The sequence below is a fragment of the Erpetoichthys calabaricus genome, chromosome 13, assembly GCF_900747795.2.
Source record: "Erpetoichthys calabaricus chromosome 13, fErpCal1.3, whole genome shotgun sequence".
Classification (NCBI taxonomy): Eukaryota; Metazoa; Chordata; class Cladistia; order Polypteriformes; family Polypteridae; genus Erpetoichthys; species Erpetoichthys calabaricus.
The window spans coordinates 34754697-34778820 of NC_041406.2; the positions used below are offsets into that span (position 1 = coordinate 34754697).

Consider the following 24124-nt stretch of genomic DNA (forward strand, 5'->3'; position numbering starts at 1 on the left):
CTTATGTTGAGAAGCTGGTTGAAATGAAAACTGGCAATCACTGTATCCCTCAAGAACTAGGAATGAATACTACTGATACAGCTAATTACTTGCATTTTTTTGTGTATTCTGTAGGTTTATATGTTTAGCTTATCGCTTTCTTGTCATGAATAATTACCTATCTTTGAGCTAATTAGTATGTATATATTTTGTTTCCTTCTCAGGTCTTCCAGTTTGTGCTTTCCCAACGACTCCTGCCAAACCATCGCCTCGGTTTTGATAATATACACAGCTGTAACTGACTGGCACCATAGGAGGTAGTATTTATTTGACTTAAGTGTTAAATGGTAACAAGCATGCATTTCTTTATCTTGTAGAACTACTTCTTTACAGTTATTGACGAATGTTTATTTACAATCAGGGAGTGAAAATGTGCTAGACTTTTTGACAAAACCCACTGAGTGTGTCTGTATGTGCATTAATAACCTGGTTATTCACAGAAGCTTGGTTTCAAAAATGCCATGTTTTAAACCTTATTCTAATTAGAAAAAACAGTATATTATGTGAGAAATTGGGTTAATGCACATAGATTTTTCCATAAGAAACCTGGTTATATGGGAATAATCCCTTAACCAGGTTGTAGTTAAGGATTTTGTAGTTTGTATGTGTTATATTGTGACTTTTAACATTTTAAAATTACTTCAGTACTCATTGTTCAGGGTATTGATTCTGCAGCATGCATTAGGAGTGCACTTCCAGTTGGCCATGGCTAGAGTTGCAGCCCCCATTTCCCCCCTCACATGTGTTAATATGGCAACTTCAGCGGCCTTGAAACTTTCACTAGCTTGCTTAATTAACAGAGAGGTCAGCCAGAGTGGTGCCTAGAATTACTTTGGCTTTGTAGCAAATGGGGATTGAAAACCACAAGATAATGATCAAACATATATGGAAGATTTATCACTGCACGTTACCAATTAAAGGGGCTAAAATGATTCATTTAGTCAAACACTTGAAGATAGTGATGGTCAAAGGCTGTATGGAGCTCTAGGCAGGGCAGTCCATGTCGTTGTCTGTGGTGTGTGCCCCTGAACGCGCTAGTGACTCTTGCGAAAAATATTTGGAAGTTACTAAGACAATGTAGTTATACAAAATGCAGTGTGCTTTGTTTGCCTTTTATGCAAAACCTTCAAATGTGTCAGTAGTTTGCTTGTGTGTTACTTTTCTGAATAGTTGTTTACAAAAGACTACATTAATGATATTTTTTACTTGAATGTTTAGTTTGTATTAAACTTTTATGCACACTGTACACAAAAGATTACAATACTTTTTAGTTAGCATTTAATAACATTGTAGTATCATTTTTCTACCTCAGTAACAGTATTTGTTTTCATCAATGAAAAAAAAAAAAACAAAAAAAACTGGACTGGATTTAACTCTTTTAGGGCGGATGTCGACTTTTGTCGACAGGAGGGGTTGAAGGCGAATGTCGACAAAAGTCGACATCCAGGGATAAAGGGCGACAATCAGCTGTTAATGGCGACAAATCTCACTGTCATGTCACAGGCATTCCCTCTGTGCTTGGAGGAATGCTAGACTCGTTGACTCGGCAAATAAACATTGCGTGTGCGTGAGTTGCGAAATGTAAACAAAGGCAAGATGGCACCGACATGTGAAAAGGCAGCGAAGCAAGTGCAGAAAAGTAAACACTTGGCAGACGTTGTTTTGTGCATTACCGCGGAGTCGGACTCTTGATTTTTCAGAATCGGACTTTATTGGCAGTGATCAGGAGATCGAGCAAGAGAGTTAGAAGCAGGCATCAGCTGATCAGACACCAGCCGATGCCGCGCGAGCGGATCTGCTGCCAGTTGAGTGCCTTCGCGCAGCCGATGCATCTACGGCAAGGTTCGCATTGGGATAAATACACATACGTTGATCCGTTGAGAGCCGATATGGCTACCGGAGTTTACAAGACGGCATGGCTTGCTGTTGGACACGACAGATCACCAGCTGCTGTACTTCAGGCTGCTCTCTCCTGATGCTGCTTTTCAGCTACTGTCAGACGAGACAAACAGGTAGGCAGAGATTTTTTTTGAATCGCGGGCTGCGTTTGCATCGCATTCTCGTTATTCAAAGTGGAAACCCACAACGAAAGACGAGATGAAGCGCGCTGTGGCATTACAAATAGAGATGGGACAGAACTGGTGATAAAACTTCAGGGAGTATTGGTCCAAACGTGTTTTGTCCCCTGGTGGCTTAGGTACGTGCTGCTGCAAAGTTTTATTCACTTCTGTAATAAACAGAAGCAAATCCCATGGGGTGAGCCAGGCTATAATGCCATACATAAAGTTCATAAAGTTTCAGAAGATGAAAAGAGGTGGTAATACGGTTTTCATGCAGGCAGAAAACTTGGTGGCAGTGGCATGGCACGATGGCAAATGGGTGACTTGTCTCTCTACAGTACACACTAACAATATATGTTAGAAAATGCAGCAACAGACAATTGAAAAATAGGCATCAAAACAACACATATTGTAAGGAGTGCACTGTGGCAATGACTGAAATTGGCTGCTTTGAGCGAGATCAGACTTTGCTGTGTAAAATGTATGTGATATGTATGTAAAATCATAGAGAATTCAGGCTCATACAACATGCAAGACAGTAACATTTGTCAAAAGTAAATATTTTTTGTTGATTTGATATGTTAAACAATTGCTTTGTGTTCTTTTTTAAAAAATGTTAGTTTTTGGAAAAATATTCAGCCCTGGGAGAAAAGAAACAAAAAAAAATTAGCCCTAAAAGAGTTAAACATCTTTACTACATATTGTTTACAGGACTTTACTCTTATTTTTTACAGGGGATTACACTACTTGAAGTATTTGCATTTATAAATATTTCTATTTTCTCAACAATGTAAAGATTTTAATGCATACAGATTTTTTTTTTTTTTTTTAAGTTAGCATCGGATTTAAGGTTGAAATCTTGGTATTGAGACAATCCTAAACAAATGTAATATATTGAATTTAGTGCATTCCAAAACTGCTTGATATAAAATGATTTGAGTAAATGAATAGTATTGGAGCAAGGAGCAAGCAAATGTTATTTACATTTTCATGTTTTTTTTTTTTTGTTTGTTTTTTTTTTTGGTTATACTTCACTAGTTTTTCACTAGCACGTCCCCCTGGTGGTAATTGTTACTGTACTTCTAGTCTAATTTTACTTTTAATATTGATTGCTGTAAATGATCTGTCCATCTAGCTGAAAAGTCCGATATGTACCCTGTAGTGTGTGTTTTATATATATTTACATACATACATACATACTAGCAAAATACCCGCGCTTCGCAGCGGAGAAGTAGTGTGTTAAAGAGGTTATGTAAACATATATCTAGATATACACATCTACATATACATATATACACATCCACACATATATATACATATACACACATACATACACACACACACACACACACATACACATACATACATACATAGTGCGTTGTAACACGGGCTGTGATTGTTACATGGGAGGGAGACGACAAATCACAGCTTCCCGGTTTCTAATCGGGCCTGTGATTGGTGCTTTGACGGATGCCCAGATCCCACAGTATCTCCCCTTAGGAAAGGCGTTAGGCAAGTGTAATTGAATAGCAGTGCTGCTTTTTTTAAGGCTTATTGACTGAAAGGGGCTTTCATGAAAAAAGTTAGGGCTTTGCTACAGGATACACCCTCCACAAGGAAGTAAAAATAAAGGTATATATTTCTGTTTTATTTAAACCTTTTAAGTTTGTATGCGGGCGGTATGGTGGCGCAGTGAAAGGAGCCAGTTAGGAAACCCGGGTTCGCTTCCCTGCGTGGAGTTTGAATGTTCTCCCTGTGTCTTTCTGGGTTTCCTCCGGGTACTCCGGTTTTCTCCCACAGTCCAAAGACATGCAGGTTAGGTGCATTTGCGATTCTAAATTGTCCGTGGTGTGTGTGGGTGTGTGCGCCCTGCGGTGGGCTGGCACCTTGCCCGGGGTTTGTTTCCTGCCTTGTGCCCTGTGTTGGTAGGGATTGGCTCCTGTATTTAGGATATAGCGGGTTGGATAATGGATGGATGGATGGACATTTGTATGCATAGCCCCATTTGCCCGTTTTCGTTTTTTTTCTTTCTTCAGTAATATTTCAGCAAACCCGGAGCTTGTCAGTTCAAATCCTGGTACTGACACCACTGTGTGACCCTGAGGAAGTCACTTCACCTGCCTGTGCTGCAAAAAACAAAAGTAATGTAACAAATTGTACCTCAGATGTTGCAAGTTGCTGGAATAAAGGCATAAGTCAAATAGATAAATATGTACAGTATTATACACATAGGAACTAATCAATTATTTTCAGTTAAGTCATCTGCAGCAAACCTTTATAAATGAGGGTTTCTCCTTTTTAGATAGTGCAAACTGTTTCTTCTTCATTGAGGTTTTCTCTTGGAGAGCTTTTTTCATTTCATTGAATATTAAAGCAGCAGCTGCCAAAATATGTAGCTTTCTTATTAATTTTTCAACATTGTGTAAAATAAATTTATAAAGTAACAAAAGGTTTAAATACTGGTTATCCTTTTACACTAAAATATTACTAAAGAGATACAAAAAAAGTAAAATGCATATGTTCTTTTTCTTTAAGGAGATTAAATATTACTGAAGAAAGGAAAAAAAAAAAAAAACTAAAACAGCCAAATGGGGCTATGCATACGAACTTAAAAGGTTTAAATAAAACAGAAATGTATACCTTTATTTTTACTTCCTTAACTTGTGGAGGGTGTATCCTGTAGCAAAGCCCTAACTTTTTTTTCGTGAAAGCCCGTTTCAGTCAATAAGTTTTAAAAACAGGTGTAAAGATATTGACAATAAACTACGCAAACCCACCAAGACATAGAATCGTTTAAATCAAGGCGCGAGTCGAAAAACACCATCCCATACTATTAGTTAACGATGAACACATTTCTATATGTATTATAAGCATACAATACAACTGATAATATGTTGCGCTTATTTATCTGGTGTACCGACATTTTTGCGTGTTTGACGGCTGAAATCTAACATGGTTTGTGCCCTTCAGAATGAAAACAGTTTGCATTTACCTTTTTAATAAAAGGTGAGCTTTTAAGCCTGAGAAATCACACCGTAAATGCACACGTTTAATTGCACATGTGTTAATATGTATGCTTACACAGTATTAAGACACTCAATTAACGTTATTTACCTTCGTTCCCACGTTTGACTCGTGCTGTAAATCTCTTCCTTGTTTTCAGTTCACGTGATGACGCGATACGTGACTCCGCCTCCTCCATTAGAGTATATGGACAAACAGGTTCCAGTTATGACCATTACGCGTAGAATTTTGAAATGAAACCTGCCTAACTTTTGTAAGTAAGCTGTAAGGAATGAGCCTGCCAAATTTCAGCCTTCTACGTACACGGGAAGTTGGAGAATTAGTGATCAGTCAGTCAGTGAGTCAGTGAGGGCTTTGCCTTTTATTAGTGTGTGTGTGTGTGTGTATATGTATATGTATATGTATATATATATATATATATATACACACACATATATACACACATATATACACACACAGTGGGTACGGAAAGTATTCAGACCCCCTTCAATTTTTCACTCTTTGTCATATTGCAGCCATTTGCTAAAATCATTTATTTTTCCCTCATTAATGTACACACAGCACCCCATATTGACAGACAAAAAAAAGAATTTTTGAAATTGTTGCAGATTTATTAAAAAAGAAAAACTGAAATATCACATGGTCCTAAGTATTCAGACCCTTTGCTCAGTATTTAGTAGAAGCACCCTTTTGAGCTAATACAGCCATGAGTCTTCTTGGGAAAGATGCAACAAGTTTTTCACACCTGGATTTGGGGAACCTCTGCCATTCCTCCTTGCAGATCCTCTCCAGTTCTGTCAGGTTGGATGGTAAACGTTGGTGGACAGCCATTTTTAGGTCTCTCCAGAGATGCTCAATTGGGTTTAAGTCAGGGCTCTGGCTGGGCCATTCAAGAACAGTCACAGAGTTGTTGTGAAGCCACTCCTTCGTTATTTTAGCTGTGTGCTTAGGGTCATTGTCTTGTTGGAAGGTAAACCTTCAGCCCAGTCTGAGGTCCTTAGCACTCTGGAGAAGGTTTTTGTCCAGGATATCCCTGTACTTGGCCGCATTCATCTTTCCCTCGATTGCAACCAGTCGTCCTGTCCCTGCAGCTGAAAAACACCCCCACAGCATGATGGTGCCACCGCCATGCTTCACTGTGGGGACTGTATTGGACAAGTGATGAGCAGTGCCTGGTTGTCTCCACACATACCGCTTAGAATTAAGGCCAAAAAGTTCTATCTTGGTCTCATCAGACCAGAGAATCTTATTTCTCACCATCTGAGTCCTTCAGGTGTCTTTTAGCAAACTCCATGTGGGCTGTCATGTGTCTTGCACTGAGGTATGTGTGGAGATATAGACTGCATATCCTTTAACACACATACGTCATGAGCTGGACAGCTGACTAAGACTCAGTTTTGGTGCTGTTGACCATTTTACTATTTGTACTATCCTTGCGCCCTGTGCTGGCTGGGATTGGTTCCAGCAGACCCCCGTGACCCTGTGTTAGGGTATAGCGTGTTGGAAAATGACTGACTGACTGATTTGACTATACAGTGGAACCTCGAGATACGAGCACCTCTGTATACGAGAAATTCAAAATACGAGGAAAGTATGAGCGATAAATTCAGCTCTAAATACGAGCATTGGTTCGCGTAACGAGCCACGAGCCAGGCTGTGGGTATAGTGAGGACGGCGTGGTAGCAGTTGCGAGCCGCGATCTGCGGTGTCTGCGTTTCTCACTTAAGTGCACAGGTGGGAAACTGCCCACATCCATGATTGTTCCTGTGTGTGAGAGAGAGAGAGAGAGAGAGAGAGAGAGAGAGAGAGAGAGAGAGAGAGAGAGAGAGAGAGAGAGAGAGAGAGAGAGAGAGAGAGAGAGAGAGAGAGAGAGAGAGAGAGAGAGAGAGAGAGAGAGAGAGAGAGAGAGAGAGAGAGAGAGAGAGAGAGAGAGAGAGAGAGAGAGAGAGAGAGAGAGAGAGAGAGAGAGAGAGAGAGAGAGAGAGAGGGGGGGGGGGGGGGGGCGGCAGGCAGGCAGGCAAGTGCAGGCTCGCGTGTAGCTGGACAGGCGAGCCAAACAGCTGAAGCAGGACGGTGTAGAGAAGGTCAGCTGCATTAAGAGTGTCTCGCCTGTTGCAGAGCCCGCATGGGAGAAATAGGTGAGACGCTAACAGAGAAGAAGCACCGGGGATTGTCATCTGTTTTTAAAGACTGCTTCTTGTTGACGTTTTAACCTCGTGTTAAAGGATTGTTATTCTTGTGTATTTTAAACCTCCACTTCACAACTGTTTTAAGGATTATTTATTTAAAGATTTATTGAATGCTCTACTGCACTTTGGACACCTGTTTTGATTCTTTTAATAATCAGTTATATTATTTAACAGTGTTATTTATTAAAGGTAGACTACAGTATATATAATTTATCAGTGTTATTTATTAGGAAAATTGATTTTTATGTTAATATATTTGGGGTGCAGAACGGATTAACTGGATTTCCATTATTTTCAATGGGGAAGTTTGTTCTAGATACGAGAAATTCGCTATACAAGCTCAGTTCTGGAACGAATTAAACTCGTATCTAGAGGTTCCACTGTATATGGTTGTTACTTGTTATATCAAATATTTACTGTATATTTTATACTGTTAGGTATTTGGCATTGTTTATTGCTGAAGCTTTAACTAATCTTTGTCTCCCACACTCTTGTGATAAGCCGTGTTGTTGCTTTTTTTTTAATCTTAAAGCACCAAGGAATATTGGCAATAAAATACTCTGCAATTGTAATAACAAATTGAATCACATTTTTCAAAGTACTGTAATTGACTGTTTAATAAAAATTAGAAATTTTGCATTTGGTGCAGCTGAATGAAAGTTCAGTTTGATCTCTCTTGGAGTGGAGACAGTTATTCCCAAAGTTAGTCTAGAATCTTTAATCAAACATTCTGAGATAAGTAAATTGACCAATGATACTGTTTGTTACATTTTTCACTGAATGGCTGACTCTGACAAATACCAGTCAGTGAATTGTTAGGTGAAGCCTTTTTAAGCTGAATATTTTATCAACATATTTTTTTATACAGAATAAATCTTGACTTAGGATGCACAGTGAATTGGGCAAAACATCAGGATCAGGTGATAACAAAATCAAGTTTGTTTCCACTGAACAAATATGGAGATGTATTTATTATATGCCATAAAAGGTAGACTAAGCAGATTACTTTCTGCTCACTCGGCTCCATGGTGACATAAAATATATGGTCCTCTTTCACCATAATTAAACATGACCATGAAATTGTAGTATTTAACACGGTGTCCCGGAAATGTTTTGCATAATGGCAGCCAAGACAAAAAAAAAAAAAATAGCACAAGAAATTTAATCCTTTAACATGGCACTGCCCCGACAGAAATGACTAATACTTGAAAAGTTAAATCTGAATGCTCAGTATTGCAAAAAGGTATGATCTGATATTGATCATAAAGGAGGGACGTAATGCTTGAATGCACACAATTTTCATGAAAACATTTTTTTTTTCCATCTATTTTAAGGGATTTTGCATAGTCCCTGTCCTTCAGCCGGGAACACACACGTTTTCCTTTTTTTTTTTTTTGCGCAGTTTTTTTTTTTTTTTGTATGTGATATCACAGACTGAGTATATAGGTTTTTAAATCAGTTCGCTTCTAGAATTTTTCATTGTAATAAACTTTGCTAAATTTAATTCATATTTGAGTTACACTGTCCAGATTTACACCCCGACAAACGGAAAAATGCACACATACAGAAAAGTGCAACTCGGTATTCAAATTGTGTTTATGGATGCTGGAAATGTGTAAATCTGTTAACGCAAAACCCGATTTTAATTCTGATGCAGTACTTTAACAAAAATAAAATATATTCTGCTCTATAGGTGTATAATCTATACTCAAAATGTATATGCACTTATGTACAGTTTAAATGAAATTTATCACTGGTGCACAGTCTTGGCCTAAAATATTGGCACCCCTGCACTTTTTAGAAAATGTACCACTTCTCCCAGAAAATTGTTGCAATTATACATGCTTAGGCATTCACATGTTTAGACTTTTTTCTCTGCTTTTCTACTTTTAATCTGTCATCCGACACAACTCCAGAGAGGTGGTCTCTGGCCATTAGACTTGAATCAAAGTAACTAAAACGCACTCGTTTTAAGAAACAAAGGATTATAGAAATAGGGTGTGTGACTGAGTAGAGAGAGAGGTATATAGGTAGATTTTATGTATAGAAATGTAAGAAGACATATGAAACAGGCAAGCATGTAACACAGAAGATGCTGGCTTTTACTGCCTATTTAGAGTTCTACTTTATCTTGGCACACAAGCCGTTTTTTAGTACCAAGTGTTTAAGGATGGTGGTCAATGTTGTGAGGAGTTGTTGCTCCATGTTCATGTGGAGGATTCATCTTTTGGTTGGGGGTGCATTCCTTCTTTTTTCAATGTGGTCCTTTATTCATGGTCAGTTATCAGTTTATCATTTTGCTGTGTCCTCCCTTCTCAAACTGAACTCTTATTACAGGCACACGCCGTTGCTTGGCAGATTGGATGTCAACTTTAATGGCCACACAAACAAGAAATTGTCAGCTTTAAGGTCCCCAAAGAGGTAGCGCCTTGTCAGCTTTTTTGGTTTCAGAAAGTGCAACAGGTCATTTCACAGAATTCTCGCAGCTTTCCCCTCAAGAAATATTTGCTGCTTTCTGTTCTTTTTTTGAGCGAAGGTGTAACCTCTTATATTTGGATGAGTCACTTCTTGGTACAAAATCAGTGCCTGCTCCGATCACTTACTTGTATCACTCATTGAATTATAGCTTTTTGTTTGGACTTGGATGGCCTGAAAGGGACCTCTGCAATGATATCATTTGAACTCTGATTTATACCTTTATCAGGAGATTTTGTGGGCTGAGATTGGTTTGTTCTGCAGTTCAGTGACTTGCTTTGGAATACAAATGGGGGTTTGGTATGCCTGAATGTCTGCCTCCCTGAAAAATCTATCATAACCTGCCTTGTGTGCTACTAAAAGCCTAGGAGATTTTGGGCAGTTTGCACTTTGTCCTACAGCACAACTAGTGATGTGCTGTAAGACATGACAGCCTTATAAGCCGTCTTTATTTGAAATCATGCTACCCTTTTTATGTATATATTCAATTTTCCTATCATTTTTGTTTAGTTTTAAAGATGCACTTCATATTTTAGCTGTCGCACCTGCTTTGTAGATTGTGAAAGTGCTGTTTGCACTGCTCCCATGTCCTATCTCATGGAAAGTCTGCACACACAGAGCTGTGAACCTTCTCCTGTCCGTAGTGAATGAGTTTTATTTTTTTACTTTTCTCTGGGCACACCATTACAAAGTATCTTTTTTTCAGTACATTTTCACTTTAATCAGACCATATTTTCAATATGTTCGGCTCCTACTAATGCCTAATATAGGTCATAATAACTAGTGGCTTTAAGCCATTGTCACTAATTTCTGTGGAATGAGGAAGGAGTGGTCTTTTGGGTTTATAGAGGGGAAAATATACATCATTGTTAAAAGTGCGTGTGGGTTTTGTTTTTTTTTTTTTCTTTTTTCTTTTCTATATGAAATGATATAGGTAATTACAAATGGGTATCTTAACTATGGATATTCATATCTATTCACATTTATTATTGGGATGTTTATCATTGTACTGTGTTCAAAGAATTTGTTAAAAATTGCCCTTTGACATAAGTAACATTAGTAGACTTGCACCATAAGAATACAGGTTTTCTGGTTGAAACATGAATTAGATTTTGATATTTATCACTGTGATATGCTAATTAACCAGATTCTTGCCAATTTTTAAACCACCCTTTCCATTCCTAGCAAAATTTCAGTAGATTTCAATGTATTTCATGCATGAATTTATTTTTAAAGAGATGGTACATTATTGTTAGTGAGAGAATAGTGTTGAAAATGTAACCAGAATCTTATTTCTTTATATTTTTATCATATCCTTTCACCCTCCCCTGTTTATGACCATTCCATACTTTGTATTCCTTGCTAAAATTTGTATTGGGAATTCCTGTTTTAAAATAAGCTGTTAGTAAAACTGTGTCCTTTTTTAAATAGGTGATTTCAGAAGATAATCATTCGGAATATGTCAGGACCAGTTCCAAGTCGAGCTAGAGTTTACCCAGATGTAAACACACAAAGACCTAGAGAGTACTGGGACTACGAATCACATGTAGTTGAGTGGGGGTAAGTTTGATTTTTGTTTTCCCTTATTGCCTTTGTCAAAGCTACATGGATACTTCTGGTTGTAAAACATTCTATGTTACTTAATGCTTATTGGTAAACTGCAATGTTGTTAAACAATACAGAGCAGAATTTTAAAGCAAATCACAATAAGCATACAGGATATAGTTAAAAAGAAAACAAGAAAATTCGGGGTTTCATTAAATCGCAAAAATTTGAAACACTAAAGAACATGGTAGATTAACTTCACATAAATTAACTATGTAAACATAAATAACAGTTCTCCTAAGATAAGCATAAATTAAAAAATGAACACCTATTCAGAAATAAACAGTGGCTGGTGCTAGGGATGGGCAATGTAGCCTCAAAATTATATCACAATACTAGGGGGTTACCACCTGCTGGCTTCGCTCGCCAACCCACCTTTTATGCGCTATGTGCCAGCCACTTAGCGCCTCTGCTGCTCGCATTGTGAAGAGGGGGGCTGAACACACCTCATGTAGACGTGGTTGCTCCTCTGAAACCCCTCTTAAACAGTGGAACAATGGGAAACAAATAGTTGTGTATATATATATATATATATTTATATATATATATATGTGTGTGTGTGTGTGTGTGTGTGTGTGTGTGTATATATACACAGCAAAGTACATGTGATTTCTCAGTTTTTTTTTATTTTTAATAAATTTGCAAAAACCAAGTAAACTTTTCTCATGTTGTCATTATGGGGTGTTGTGTGCAGAATTCTGAGGAAAAAAATGAATTTAATCTATTTTGGAATAAGGCTGTAACATAACAAAATGTGGAAAAAGTGATGCGCTGTGAATACTTTCTGGATGCACTGTATGTGTGTGTATATATGTGTGTGTGTATATATGTATATATATGTATATGTAGGTTTTAAAATAAGCCCGATTTTAAAGCGTGACATAAAAACATCACACAACATCATTGCACAAAATCGTTACACTTTTAGGCTTAGGGTTTTTTATATATAGATAGAGAGAGAGTAGATTTCAAGGAAATTTGCAATAATTTCATTTGTAACGCTATAGGAAAAAAAAAACTGAACAAGCTTATTACTAGTGATTGCAGCTTGTAGGCAGCAGCTTTTATTAGTGCAAACAAAATGAAGGGCATTTTCCATCCTCTTCTAATAAGCTTCTGTCATTGATAACTACCTAATTTGAAGTGTGAATCTTTTGCCACAAGATGCTAGAAGCTGCAGCATTATATAGTACAATAGTAGTGACACAGCATTATATACAGTGTGACACAGCATAAGTCAAATGCAAGCACAAAAGTAGCTTAAGTAGTGTTTTCCCGGGAAATCTTAAATATAATATCTTAACACTTTAGTTTAACAATTATAATAACTAAAGTTACTTAACCTTGTAACTCTTCAGGAGCCTGCACAATATTGTCACCTAGTAAAATTAAACTCAAATTTTAAGAGCACATGTAAACAAACAGCAGCAATCCAAACAAACTTTCAGTCAAAATGTAAACACCCACGCCTTATAAACATATAATAAAAATACTGTCAAAACTCAAATAGAAGTTGCCTTTTTTTTGGATTACCATCAAATGAGGTGGAATATCGGTGTTGGAACTGTTGCATTGTCTCTAATTTCTTGTGTACTGTAAACTTAAAATGGATATACCATGAAATGAGGCTAGCTAGAATGTCAGTGTTGGAAGTGTACAAGTAAACACTTTTAAGAGTTAACTAGCCATCCTTATTGTCGTTAACTGTGTGAACTAGGTTTTGTACCGGGTTGTTAAATAATTTATCTACCTGAGTATGAAAGAATGTAGCAAGCATTTTGAAACAGGTCTGAGCCCGTTGTCACATGTCTCAAGGTTACTCATGCACAATTGTGGCTCTGTGCGAGTCTAACATTCCAAATCTGCCCCATCATCCTACAAAGTAAAAATTTGGAGCAAGCAGTTTAAGTGGGGTAGAGAGTCCATTGAAGATGACCCTCACACTAGACGGACAGTGCAAATAACTTCAACAGGAATGTGCAAGAAAATCAGATTTAATTTTGTCAGTCGAATGAATTAAGGTTTCCTGATTAGCTGAAGATATGGGAATCTCGGCAGGTACAGTTTGAAAAATGATTCATGAAAATTTGGCCATGTCAAAGGTCAGTGCAAGATGGGTTCTAAGAATGCTGACACCATGTCTGAAGGCCAGTATGCTCCAGTGCTGTCAGAACTTGGAGATGGTCCATTAAGACTAAGTGAATTTTTTTGACGTTTGGTGACTGGAAATGAGACTTCGGTCTATCACAAAGATTCTGAGTCCAAAATGGATTCAATACAGTGGAAGCCCAAGTCATCCCCCACCCCAAAAAAGTTCAAGACAGAAAAATCTGCAGGCAAACTCATGGCAGCTGTCTTCTGGGATCCTGAAGGAGAGAGTAATGTGAACACAATGAGCGTTTTGAGGAAGTCATTCAAGGAAAAAAGGCGAGGAAATCTCACAGGATGCGTGCTGCTTCTTCATGTTACCGTGCTACTTCACATGCCATCTGATAATGAGAGTTCCAGCAGCTGAACCATCAACCCCACAGTCCTCACCTGACTCCCTCGGATTATTACCTATTGTGAGTTTTGATGAAATCGCTCCATGCACAGCAGTTTTCAAGTGATGAAGATGTCAAGGCAGCTGTGACATCCAGGTTTGAAGGTCAAGCAGAAGATTCATCCCCCTTACCCCCCCCCCCCTCCCCCCCCACCAACCAACCACCCTGTTATTGCAGGGTAAGTGGATGAAGTGTATGGACAGGGGTGCGGAAATCCAACGCCCGACTTGTCCAACACGGGTTAATTGACCATCGGACAAGCGTGTTTTTTTGGTTTCAGTTGTCTATGGACAAGTGCAATTTTCTGGAGAGAAAAAAGAATTGTGTGCTGTGCAGGGCACATTTTTACCACTACTTTCAAATTTTAAACATTTCGGTACGTACTTCGTGCGGAAACAGTCTACTTGGGCATGTTCATGTCTTCAATATTGTTTACAAAATGACGGCTGATTTTTCAAAGGGGAAGCACTCTTACAGTCTTACATAAGTATTTTACCCTACTATTTACACGCTTGGAGATGCAGTCATTTTTTTTCATGCCGACATTATGATGTAATCTGATGATTTTTCATTATTATCGATAACTTTTATATATTGATAAAATTCATTGTTTCTACATAAAAATGCGGTCATTTTACTTACAATGCAAATGTTTTCACCACATAACAAAGCTTGTTAGGCAGTTAATCTTTCCAGAAATTTGTGAAATCACATAGGTTGTGATATATTGAGGAGTTAAAAGTTCTTGTTACACACTGTGTGGCACATAAACTGGAGTTGGATGTACTTGATGCTGTAAAAGACGTAGGCTATCTGAAAAAGTTTGAAGACACCATTAAGCACATCTGCAAGTTTTATTCTCTTTCACCAAAGAGACCAAGTGAGCTGCAAAATCTTGCGTCAGTTTTGAACGAAACCTTGCTTATGCATTCAGAAATAAAAGCCATCAGATGGGTATCATCAAAGTCCAGAGCACTGAAAGCTGTTAGCCAGGATTTACATGTAACTCTTACCCATATGGAACAGATACTTTCCACATCAAACAAGGCAGATGAACTGGAGCAGGCTAAAGCCATCCTACATGACCTCAAGCAAGTAAAATTTACTAAGTATCTATGTCTGATGATGGATGTACTTTCTGCTATTACAGCCTGCTGATATTTGAAGTTAAGGAGGCCATTGACACCTTGTACACCAGATTGCATGCCATGACAAAGGAGCCAGGAGAAAAGTTTTATAACCTGTTTGACAAGGAGTCTAGTACATTTGATGGATACTTACAGCTGTCTGGTGGTTTCAGAGATTTTTGTAAAGACAGAGATGTTCATGATCTCCTGGAAAGCATGGTTCAGTATATACTTACCAGATTCTCTGACCTTGATAAGCCTCCTGTGTCAGATATGAGGGTGTTTGATTTCAGAATCTGGCCCCACACTCTGTCTGAACTGAGCACTTATGGAAACTATGAAATCAAGAACTTGTGTCAGCAGTATAGTGATTTGTTGACTGATGAGGAAGTTAAACATGCACCATCTGAATGGCAAGCACTTAAAGTGCAGATATCAATGCAACAGCAGTACCATCCACTTGCTGTCTATACCTCAGTTCTGCAGAGAAAGGAAGAGTCTTTGAAGAATGTTAGTGTGCTGATCTCACAGTTTCTTACAGTTTCTCCTTCCACAGCTTCTTGTGAGATTATTCACCAATATGAATTTAGTAAAGAGTTCTCTAAGAACCCGCCTGACTTGAATGTGAGATCAGTGTCCAATAAAACTTTTTTATTCTGCAAGACTTTATTATCTCAAATAATCTGGATTTCTTTTTCATCACTGAGACCTGGATTGTAAATGGTGACTCTTCATGTTTTACTGACTTGGTACCATCAGGTTATTCATTTTTAAACTCTTCTCAGCTGACTCGTCGTGGTGGGGGCATTGCCATTGTTTTTAAAAGTATGTTCTTGTGTCGGAGCCTTACAAGGGGTTCGTTTAGTAGCTTCGAACGGCAACTTTTCGAAGTGTGCAGCTCCCCTTCTTTGTTTGCTGTGGTTTATAGACCTCCTGTAATTAATGATATCTTCATTTTTGAATTCTCTGATCTCCTGGCTGATATTACCCTCTCCCATGACAAAGTATTTTTTGTTGGTGATTTTAACATTCACGCTTGTCAATCGAAACCTTTGGTTAATGACTTTTTATCACTATTGGACTCATTTGATTTTATCCAGCATATTAATATGCAACTCACTCTCTCGGTCACACCCTTGATCTCGTTCTTACACGTGATATTTCAGTTAATAATATTGATTAATGCGATGTTTCTTTTACTGATCACTTTTCTATAATACTGGATTTGAATATTACTGTTGAAGTCCCTACTACTAGTTGTGCTTCATGCTGTTCTCGCTTTTTAAATTCTGCTATTATATCTGATCTTAAAACCATATTCTCTAGTCTTGATGTGCATGTCCAATATGATGGTATCGATGATTCTGTCTTAGAATTTAATTCTTCTTGTAAAAGTTTTAGACTCCATTGCTCCGCTCAAGATACGCTGTAATAAGGGAAGACCTACTCCTTGGCTTTATGAAACTACGCAATCGCTGCACCGTGCCTGTCGAACTGCGGAACGATGTTGGAAAAAAGATGGACTGATAAGTCCTAAAAATCTGTTTAGAAACGATCTATTCAACTTCCAGGTTGCAGTTAAGAAAACTAAACATGATTTCTTCGCTGATTTAGTATCCCGTCATTCTAAGAATCCTAGGGTCTTGTTTTAAATTCAATTAATGTGGCCATTCATCCTCATTTTGTGGCGGGATTAAATAGTACTGTTCTTTCATGTGAGCAGTTTCTTTCATTCTTTGTCAGTAAAATTGATACAGTCTGGTGTGCCAACTGGCTATGAACTTCCTACTGTTAATCATAGCATTGTCTTGGAATCTTTTGATCTTGTCTCTCTTTCACAGTTAAAAAGAACAATTGACACCCTTAAACCAGCTCTCAGTCCTATTGATATTGTACCACCATGCCTCGTAGTGGAAGCCTTTGATGTTTTGGGCCCATCTTTACTAGCCATTATCAATGATTCTGTTAGTGAGGGAATTGTGCCGTCATTTTTTAAACATGCTGTGGTACGTCCCTGTCTAAAAAAGGCAGAATTAGATCTTGGATTTTTAGCCAATTTTTCGCCCTATTTCCCAATTGCCATTTCTGGCTAAAAAATTAGAATTATTTATTATCAATTGGTTGATCACCTTAACTCCAATAATTTGAGATTACCAATCTGACCTTAGGCGTTATCATGGTGTTGAGACCAAAAATGGGAATAGTTAAGGAAGAAGAATTGCTGTCCTTAATACATTTAAACTCCTTGAACTGCCTAGATACTAATACACGGAGGCAAGCTTTTCTTTTTTTTAGCAGTATTCATCAGTTGCCTTCTGTCTTTTTAATAAAGTTGTTTTCCGGTTCACTTATTTAGAAGTGTTGTGTATCCCCAAGTATCTGATGTAATTAAACAATAGTTTTGCTTTTTCCATCCTCAGCTATGGATTTGATTTTCAAACATTTGTTAGCCAATTTATCCTAAGCAGAAGGTTTATTACTGCCAAACTGACATTTTCAGCTATTTCTAGCCAGTTGTTAATTGTTCAATAAATTACTAATTTAATTGGTCATTTTGTTGTAGTACTTAATCTTGTTTCCACTTACTGTCAAATTATTTTTTTGTTGTGGTGTTTTTCATAGTAAAATTGTACTAATTAAAATATTGACATGTGTAAAACGTCTCCAGATGTAACTGGAACAATGAAACATTCAGACTTTTGTTTGATCTTTGCTAATTTTTTTTTAATTTGCAATGTACAATGAGTCTTGTGCTTGATTGTATACATAACTGTTTTATCGTAAGTGTAAGTTGCTTAATTAAGAATATATTTGCAGAAATCAAGATGACTATCAGCTGGTGAGGAAACTGGGCAGAGGCAAATACAGTGAAGTATTTGAAGCCATTAACATCACAAACAATGAAAAAGTAGTTGTCAAAATACTTAAGGTAAACAAATCTGTTCTAAACCTATTTTAACAAGTCCTTTATTTTGTCTAAATACAGTGCCTATTAAGTGTTTAGACCCATGGTAGTTTGCATATTTTATTGCTACACAACATTGAATAAAAGTAAATTTGGTTTTTAAAACAGAAAAAGACTCAATGTCAAAGTGAAAACAGATGTTGTTATAAAACACAAAATACTTACATAAATATTACCTATATCCTCACTGGTGTAGCCAGTTGGTTTTAGAATTATGTAATTAGTTCAGTGGCAATCACCTCTCTGTAGTCAAGGGTTTTCAATTGATTGTAGTACACATGCACCTGATCCTGGAAGGACCATTTTGTAGTGAAGTCAGTATTGTGGCAGAAGGCAGTGGATGGATACAAGGAAATATTCCAAGTCATGTCCTTTGGAGTTCAGTTAAATAAGTAATTAAGAAATGGAAAGAGTATAGGAGAGCTGTAAGTCTTTCTAGAGTAAACAGTCTATAAAACCTGAGTGATTTTGCAAAATAACTAGTAACAGAGGCCATTAAGAGGCTGTTGATAACTATGTGCAAATATTACATGTTACAGCAACTGAGATTGGAGACACTGCATACAATCAGCTCTTCCATAGGTGTCGCACCAGTTGCAGCTTTATGAGAGAGTGGAAAAGAGGAAAAAACGTACATGACATTTTGATTGAAGATGCATGGGATATTGACATCAGTCAAAAGAAGGTTCTATGGCAGTGGTTCTCAAAGTTGGTCCTGGGGGCCCACTGTTGCTTCAGGTTTTTGCTTCAACCAGATTCATAATCAGTGAGCAACTGCTATCACTGATCTCAATTAATTAGCTGTTTTTTTTCTCTTCTCTTATTCTATATTAAGAAAGCACAAGACATTTAAAAATATTTCCATTTTTGCTATAGATTTAAATGCTTAACTCACTTTTGTTGCTTTCTTTATATTTTCCCCTTTCTCTGTGCAGTTTTTCCCCTTTGTTGTATCTTAACGCTAGAATTACCAGAGCCTACGAAAAAACTCGTAGATCCGTCCCACCTTAAATCTCTTCTTAAATCCCTTCGCACCTCTCCGCCATCGTCTTTGTCTTCTAAATGTGTAGATAAAGATGAGCTGCAAGCAGCCGGCTATTCCACCCCCCCACAGACTTAGAATGTGCACAAACGTCTCCCAGCTTATGCCTTGATTGATTATCTGGGAGTGAAGTAGAGTTTTAGAGTGGAAATAATAGATCATTATTTGGAACACACGCATTTCATGTGTGTTCCGTTTCTACAGTAATCTGCATAAACATATTTGTAAAACAAACGTTTTTCATATTCTAGTAGTAAATGACAAAATGTAGGCATAAACTATATAATGTATGAAGCCTGAAGTCCAAATATCAAAGAAACACTTTCACGAAAGGTACCAGTATAACAGAACAAGTGCGCTTTTATTCAAAAATATAACTGCCGGAAAAAAAAAAAAGCCGCCTTAGTGTGCGACATTGACACTCATTTAATATGAGTGCCACCGTGGCGCAACAGTATCAGTTGCTGACTGGGAATCAAGAGGTCATGAGTTCGATCCTGCTCGACTTCCTTTTGTGAAGTGAACTGCTCTTATTTTTACTATTTTAGAATAAAAAGATGCATCTGATTTCAGTCTGTAACAGCTGGTGTAATTTATGATATTTGTGTTTGTTTTTTTTTTTTTTTTTAATCCACTTTTCATTCTCTCAGTCGCGTTCAGGATCCTTCCCTACCCCACCCCATCTGACACTACTGTTTTCACATTAAGACGCGCTATAGTTCTGCAGTGTATCACGATACATACGACTGTGTGTTTTTTTTCCCCAATCTTGCCAGTCCCCACATGATGTTGTGTGCTGTTTCTTTTGTACTCTAGGACATGCAGAGGAAAGCATAGTAAAGAGCAGTAACTTCAGCGCTATATGCAATCATCAGACACTCCCCATCTGACACTGCTGTTTTCACATAAAGACGCGCTATAGCTCACCCAAGGAGCGCCCTTCCTACATTTACGACGTGTACTTGTTGCAGTGCACACACCTCTCTGTTCTATGGTTCCTATTACACTGAACAAGCACCTGTAATTTGCAGCTCTATTCATTATCTCAAAACACCACGCACATTCACAGTAATTCCCAGTTATGTCCACCACTCACACCCACGCCCACAACCATACAGAACTCATTCCACATCAGAGAATTTCCAGTTCTAGCATAAATTCACACCCGATCTAACGCTGTTCGTTTTCAAATAACATTGCATTAGTGCGATTTTCACATATATTTTCTTTCTTTCAGGTGTGTAATAGAAACCACAGCATAGAGAGAAGTGAGTACATTGTAACAGGTACACACGTTGTAAATGTAAGAAAGACGATGCTTGCGTGTGTGTGTGAAATGTTAACATTTGAATCTGATGATTGCATATAGCGCTGTCTTACTCTGCACTTATTCAGTGCACGCAAGAACATGCAGGTGGCCAGTTGCTGTGTGCTACAACATGCTAGCGGTGATCAACGCACATTTTAAAAAAAGAGACAAATATATGTGACGTTTTGATGAAATCATTTTATGACGTGAATAGTACCAATCAGAAAACATCGTCGAAGTAATGCAATATTATTTGAAAACGAACAGTGTCAGATCGGGTGTGAATTTATACTGTGATGCTGTTAGAGTCAGATCAGAAGCTGAATAAGCTCCTGTTCTAACTAAGTAAAAAACATGAATTAATCAACAGAAATAACCGCGATTGACATCTTAAATTTAACGATTTACAGTGCATACCAATTTATAAATTTTTATGTCCGTTTGAGGTTACAAAGAAAAACAAAACACTTCCTCTCCAGCAGGGAATCGAACTCGGGTCTCTAAGGCACGGCAAGGCTGCTGTGCTCTGATTCTGCAAATCTTAGCGTTAAACCACGGAAGGTGTTATATCATCCTTGAACCTTTTGTGAAAGTGTTTATCTGGTATTTGGACGTCAGGCTTCACACATTCTATAGTTTATGCCTTTATTTTGTAACATTTATTACTACAATATGAAAAAGTTTCTGTTTTAACAATGTGTTTACACTGATTACTATAGAAACGGAACACACATGAAATGCGTGTGTTCCAAATAACAATCTATTATTTCCACTGTAAAACTCCAGCAGTTCAGTCACTCCCAGATAATCAAACAAGGCATGAGCTGGGAAAACTTAGTGAACGTTCTGCGACAGTGGGGGATGGAATAGCTGGCTGCTTGCTGCTCGTCGTAATCAGCACATTTAGAAGACAAAAGAGAGGTGAGAATGGTTTTAAGGTGGGCCGGATCTACAAGTTTTTTCGTAGACACTGGTAATTCAAGTGTTAATGACAATTAAAAACTAGCAGAGCAGACACCCAGGAAAAGGACACTGAATCATGAAAGGCAGCAACTACTTTAGAGTTAGACCCTCTAATTAAAAAGCATTGGATTAATTAAACAATTAGAACATCAAGATGAAAATATTGTTAAAAAGAAAAAAAAAACATTATTCCCATATAACTGCTTAGTACATTTTAATATATATATATTTTTTTTTTTTCCCCAAACTTAGTTTTCTAAATTCCATATTGTTCCCAAAACACAGAATCTGGGCAGTAACTGTTCACTTAACTAGCCCTGGATTCCAATTAAAAACGGAAGCGGGTTGAAACAAAAACCCGCAGCCACAGGGGGTCCCCAGGACCGACGTTGAGAACCCCTGTTCTATGGTCTGTGACGAAAAAATGAGCTTTTTCGCCATTTGTCTAAATGCTTGTGAGCCAAACTTTAAACATTATCAAAAATGCACCACCCCACAGTGAAGCATGATGGTGGCATTCTAATAATAATAATAATTCATTACATTTATATAGCGCTTTTCTCAGTACTCAAAGCGCTATCCACACAGGGAGGAACCGGGAAGTGAACCCACAATCTTCCACGGTCTCCTTACTGCAAAGCAGCAGCACTACCACTGCGCCACCTGTGAGGACATTCTGTGGGGATGCATCTCTACAAGCAGGCCCTGGTGGGCTCATGCTGGTGAAGGATAAAATGAGTGCACCAAAATGTAGGGAAAATCTAGATAAGAACCTGATGCAGCATACAGGAAACTTGCACCTTTGCAGAAGATTGGTTTTGTTTTACAGCAGCACACTAACCCAAGCATAAAGCCAAAGATACACAGGAATGACTTAACACAAAAATGTTACTGTCCTGGAGTGGCTGAATCAGGTCAAATCTCTGTCCATTTGAGAATTTGTGGTTGTACTTGGAAAAAGACTGCATGGAAATAATGTGTGAGCAGCTTTACTAAGAAGAGTAAGATCTGTTTTTTTCTTTGACATTAGAGTATTTTTCTGTTGATCAATGTAAACAATTAAAACAAAATATCAAATGTGCTGTGATCCAATGCAGTGTAGTAAAATTTGAAAACTTTAACGGGGTTGAATCATTTTTATCGGTACTTGTAAACTTTAAAAATGGTGTCTAATTTACAGGTTTTATCTGAATACATTATAATGCATTTCAAAAATCTGTTAAATTTTAAGGTTTAATTTCATCCATCCATCCTCTTCCGCTTATCCGAGGTTGGGTTACAGGGGCAGCAGCTTGAGCAGAGATGCCCAGACTTCCCTCTCCACGGCCACTTCTTCTAGCTCTTCCGGGAGAATCCCAAGGCGTTCCCAGGCCAGCCGGGAGACACAGTCCCTCCAGCGTGTCCTGGGTCTTCCCCGGGGCCTCCTCCCGGTTGGACGTGCCCGGAACACCTCACCAGGGAGGCGTCTAGGAGGCATCCTGATCAGATGCCCGAGCCACCTCATCTGACTCCTCTCGATGCAGAGGAGCAGCGGCTCTACTCTGAGCCCCTCCCGGATGACTGAGCTTCTCACCCTATCTTTAAGGGAGAGCCCAGACACCCTGCGGAGAAAACTCATTTCAGCCACTTGTATTCGCGATCTCGTTCTTTCGGTCACTATCCATAGCTCATGACCATAGGTGAGGGTAGGAACATAGATCGACTGGTAAATTGAGAGCTTTGCCTTACAGCTCAGCTCCTTTTTCACCACGACAGACCGATGCAGCGCCCGCATCACTACGGACGGCGCACCGATCCGCCTGTCGATCTCACACTCCCATTCTTTCCTCACTCGTGAACAAGACCCCGAGATACTTGAACTCCTCCACTTGGGGCAGGATCTCGCTCCCAACCCTGAGAGGGTACTCCACCCTTTTCCGGCTGAGGACCATGGTCTCGGATTTGGAGGTGCTGATTCCCATCCCAGCCGCTTCACACTCAGCTGCGAACCGATCCAGAGAGTGCTGAAGATCACGGCCTGATGAAGCAAACAGGACAACATCATCTGCAAAAAGCAGTGACCCAATCCTGAGTCCACCAAGCCGGACCCCCTCAACACCTTGGCTGCGCCTAGAAATTCTGTCCATAAAAGTTATGAACAGAATCGGTGACAAAGGGCAGCCCTGGCGGAGTCCAACTCTCACTGGAAACGGATTCGACTTACTGCCGGCAATGCGGACCAAGCTCTGACACCGATCGTACAGGGACCGAACAGCTCTTATCAGGGGGGCCGGTACCCCATACTCTCGGAGTACCCCCACAGGATTCCCCGAGGGACACGGTCGAATGCCTTTTCCAAGTCCACAAAACGCATGTAGATTGGTTGGGCGAACTCCCATGCACCCTCCAGGACCCTGCTAAGGGTGTAGAGCTGGTCCACTGTTCCACGACCAGGACGAAAACCACACTGTTCCTCCTGAATCCGAGGTTTGACTATCCAACGGACCCTCCTCTCCAGAACCCCCGAATAGACTTTTCCAGGGAGGCTGAGGAGTGTGATTCCTGTGTAATTGGAACACACCCTCCAGTCCCCCTTCTTAAAGAGTGGGACCACCACCCCGGTCTGCCAATCCAGAGGCACTGTCCCTGATGTCCATGCAATGTTGCAGAGACGTGTCAACCAAGACAGCTCAACAACATCCAGAGCCTTGAGGAACTCCGGGCGTATCTCATCCACCCCCGGGGCCCTGCCACCAAGGAGTTTTTTGACCACCTCGGTGACCTCAGTCCCAGAGATGGGGCAG

At 38.9% G+C, this 24124-nt stretch overlaps 1 protein-coding gene across 2 annotated transcripts in view; it reads left to right on the forward strand.

Annotated features, from left to right (window-relative positions):
• Nucleotides 1-24124, forward strand: part of zgc:86598 (STKc_CK2_alpha domain-containing protein) — a 91023-nt gene that overhangs the window by 41066 nt on the left and 25833 nt on the right. For both annotated transcript variants that reach the window (XM_028818114.2, XM_028818115.2), the window contains exons 2-4: nucleotides 204-296; nucleotides 11219-11347; nucleotides 17880-17991. In XM_028818114.2, the coding sequence (XP_028673947.1) occupies nucleotides 11247-11347; nucleotides 17880-17991 (213 nt within the window). In that variant the 5' untranslated portion in view covers nucleotides 204-296; nucleotides 11219-11246. The remainder of the gene's footprint in view (nucleotides 1-203; nucleotides 297-11218; nucleotides 11348-17879; nucleotides 17992-24124) is intronic.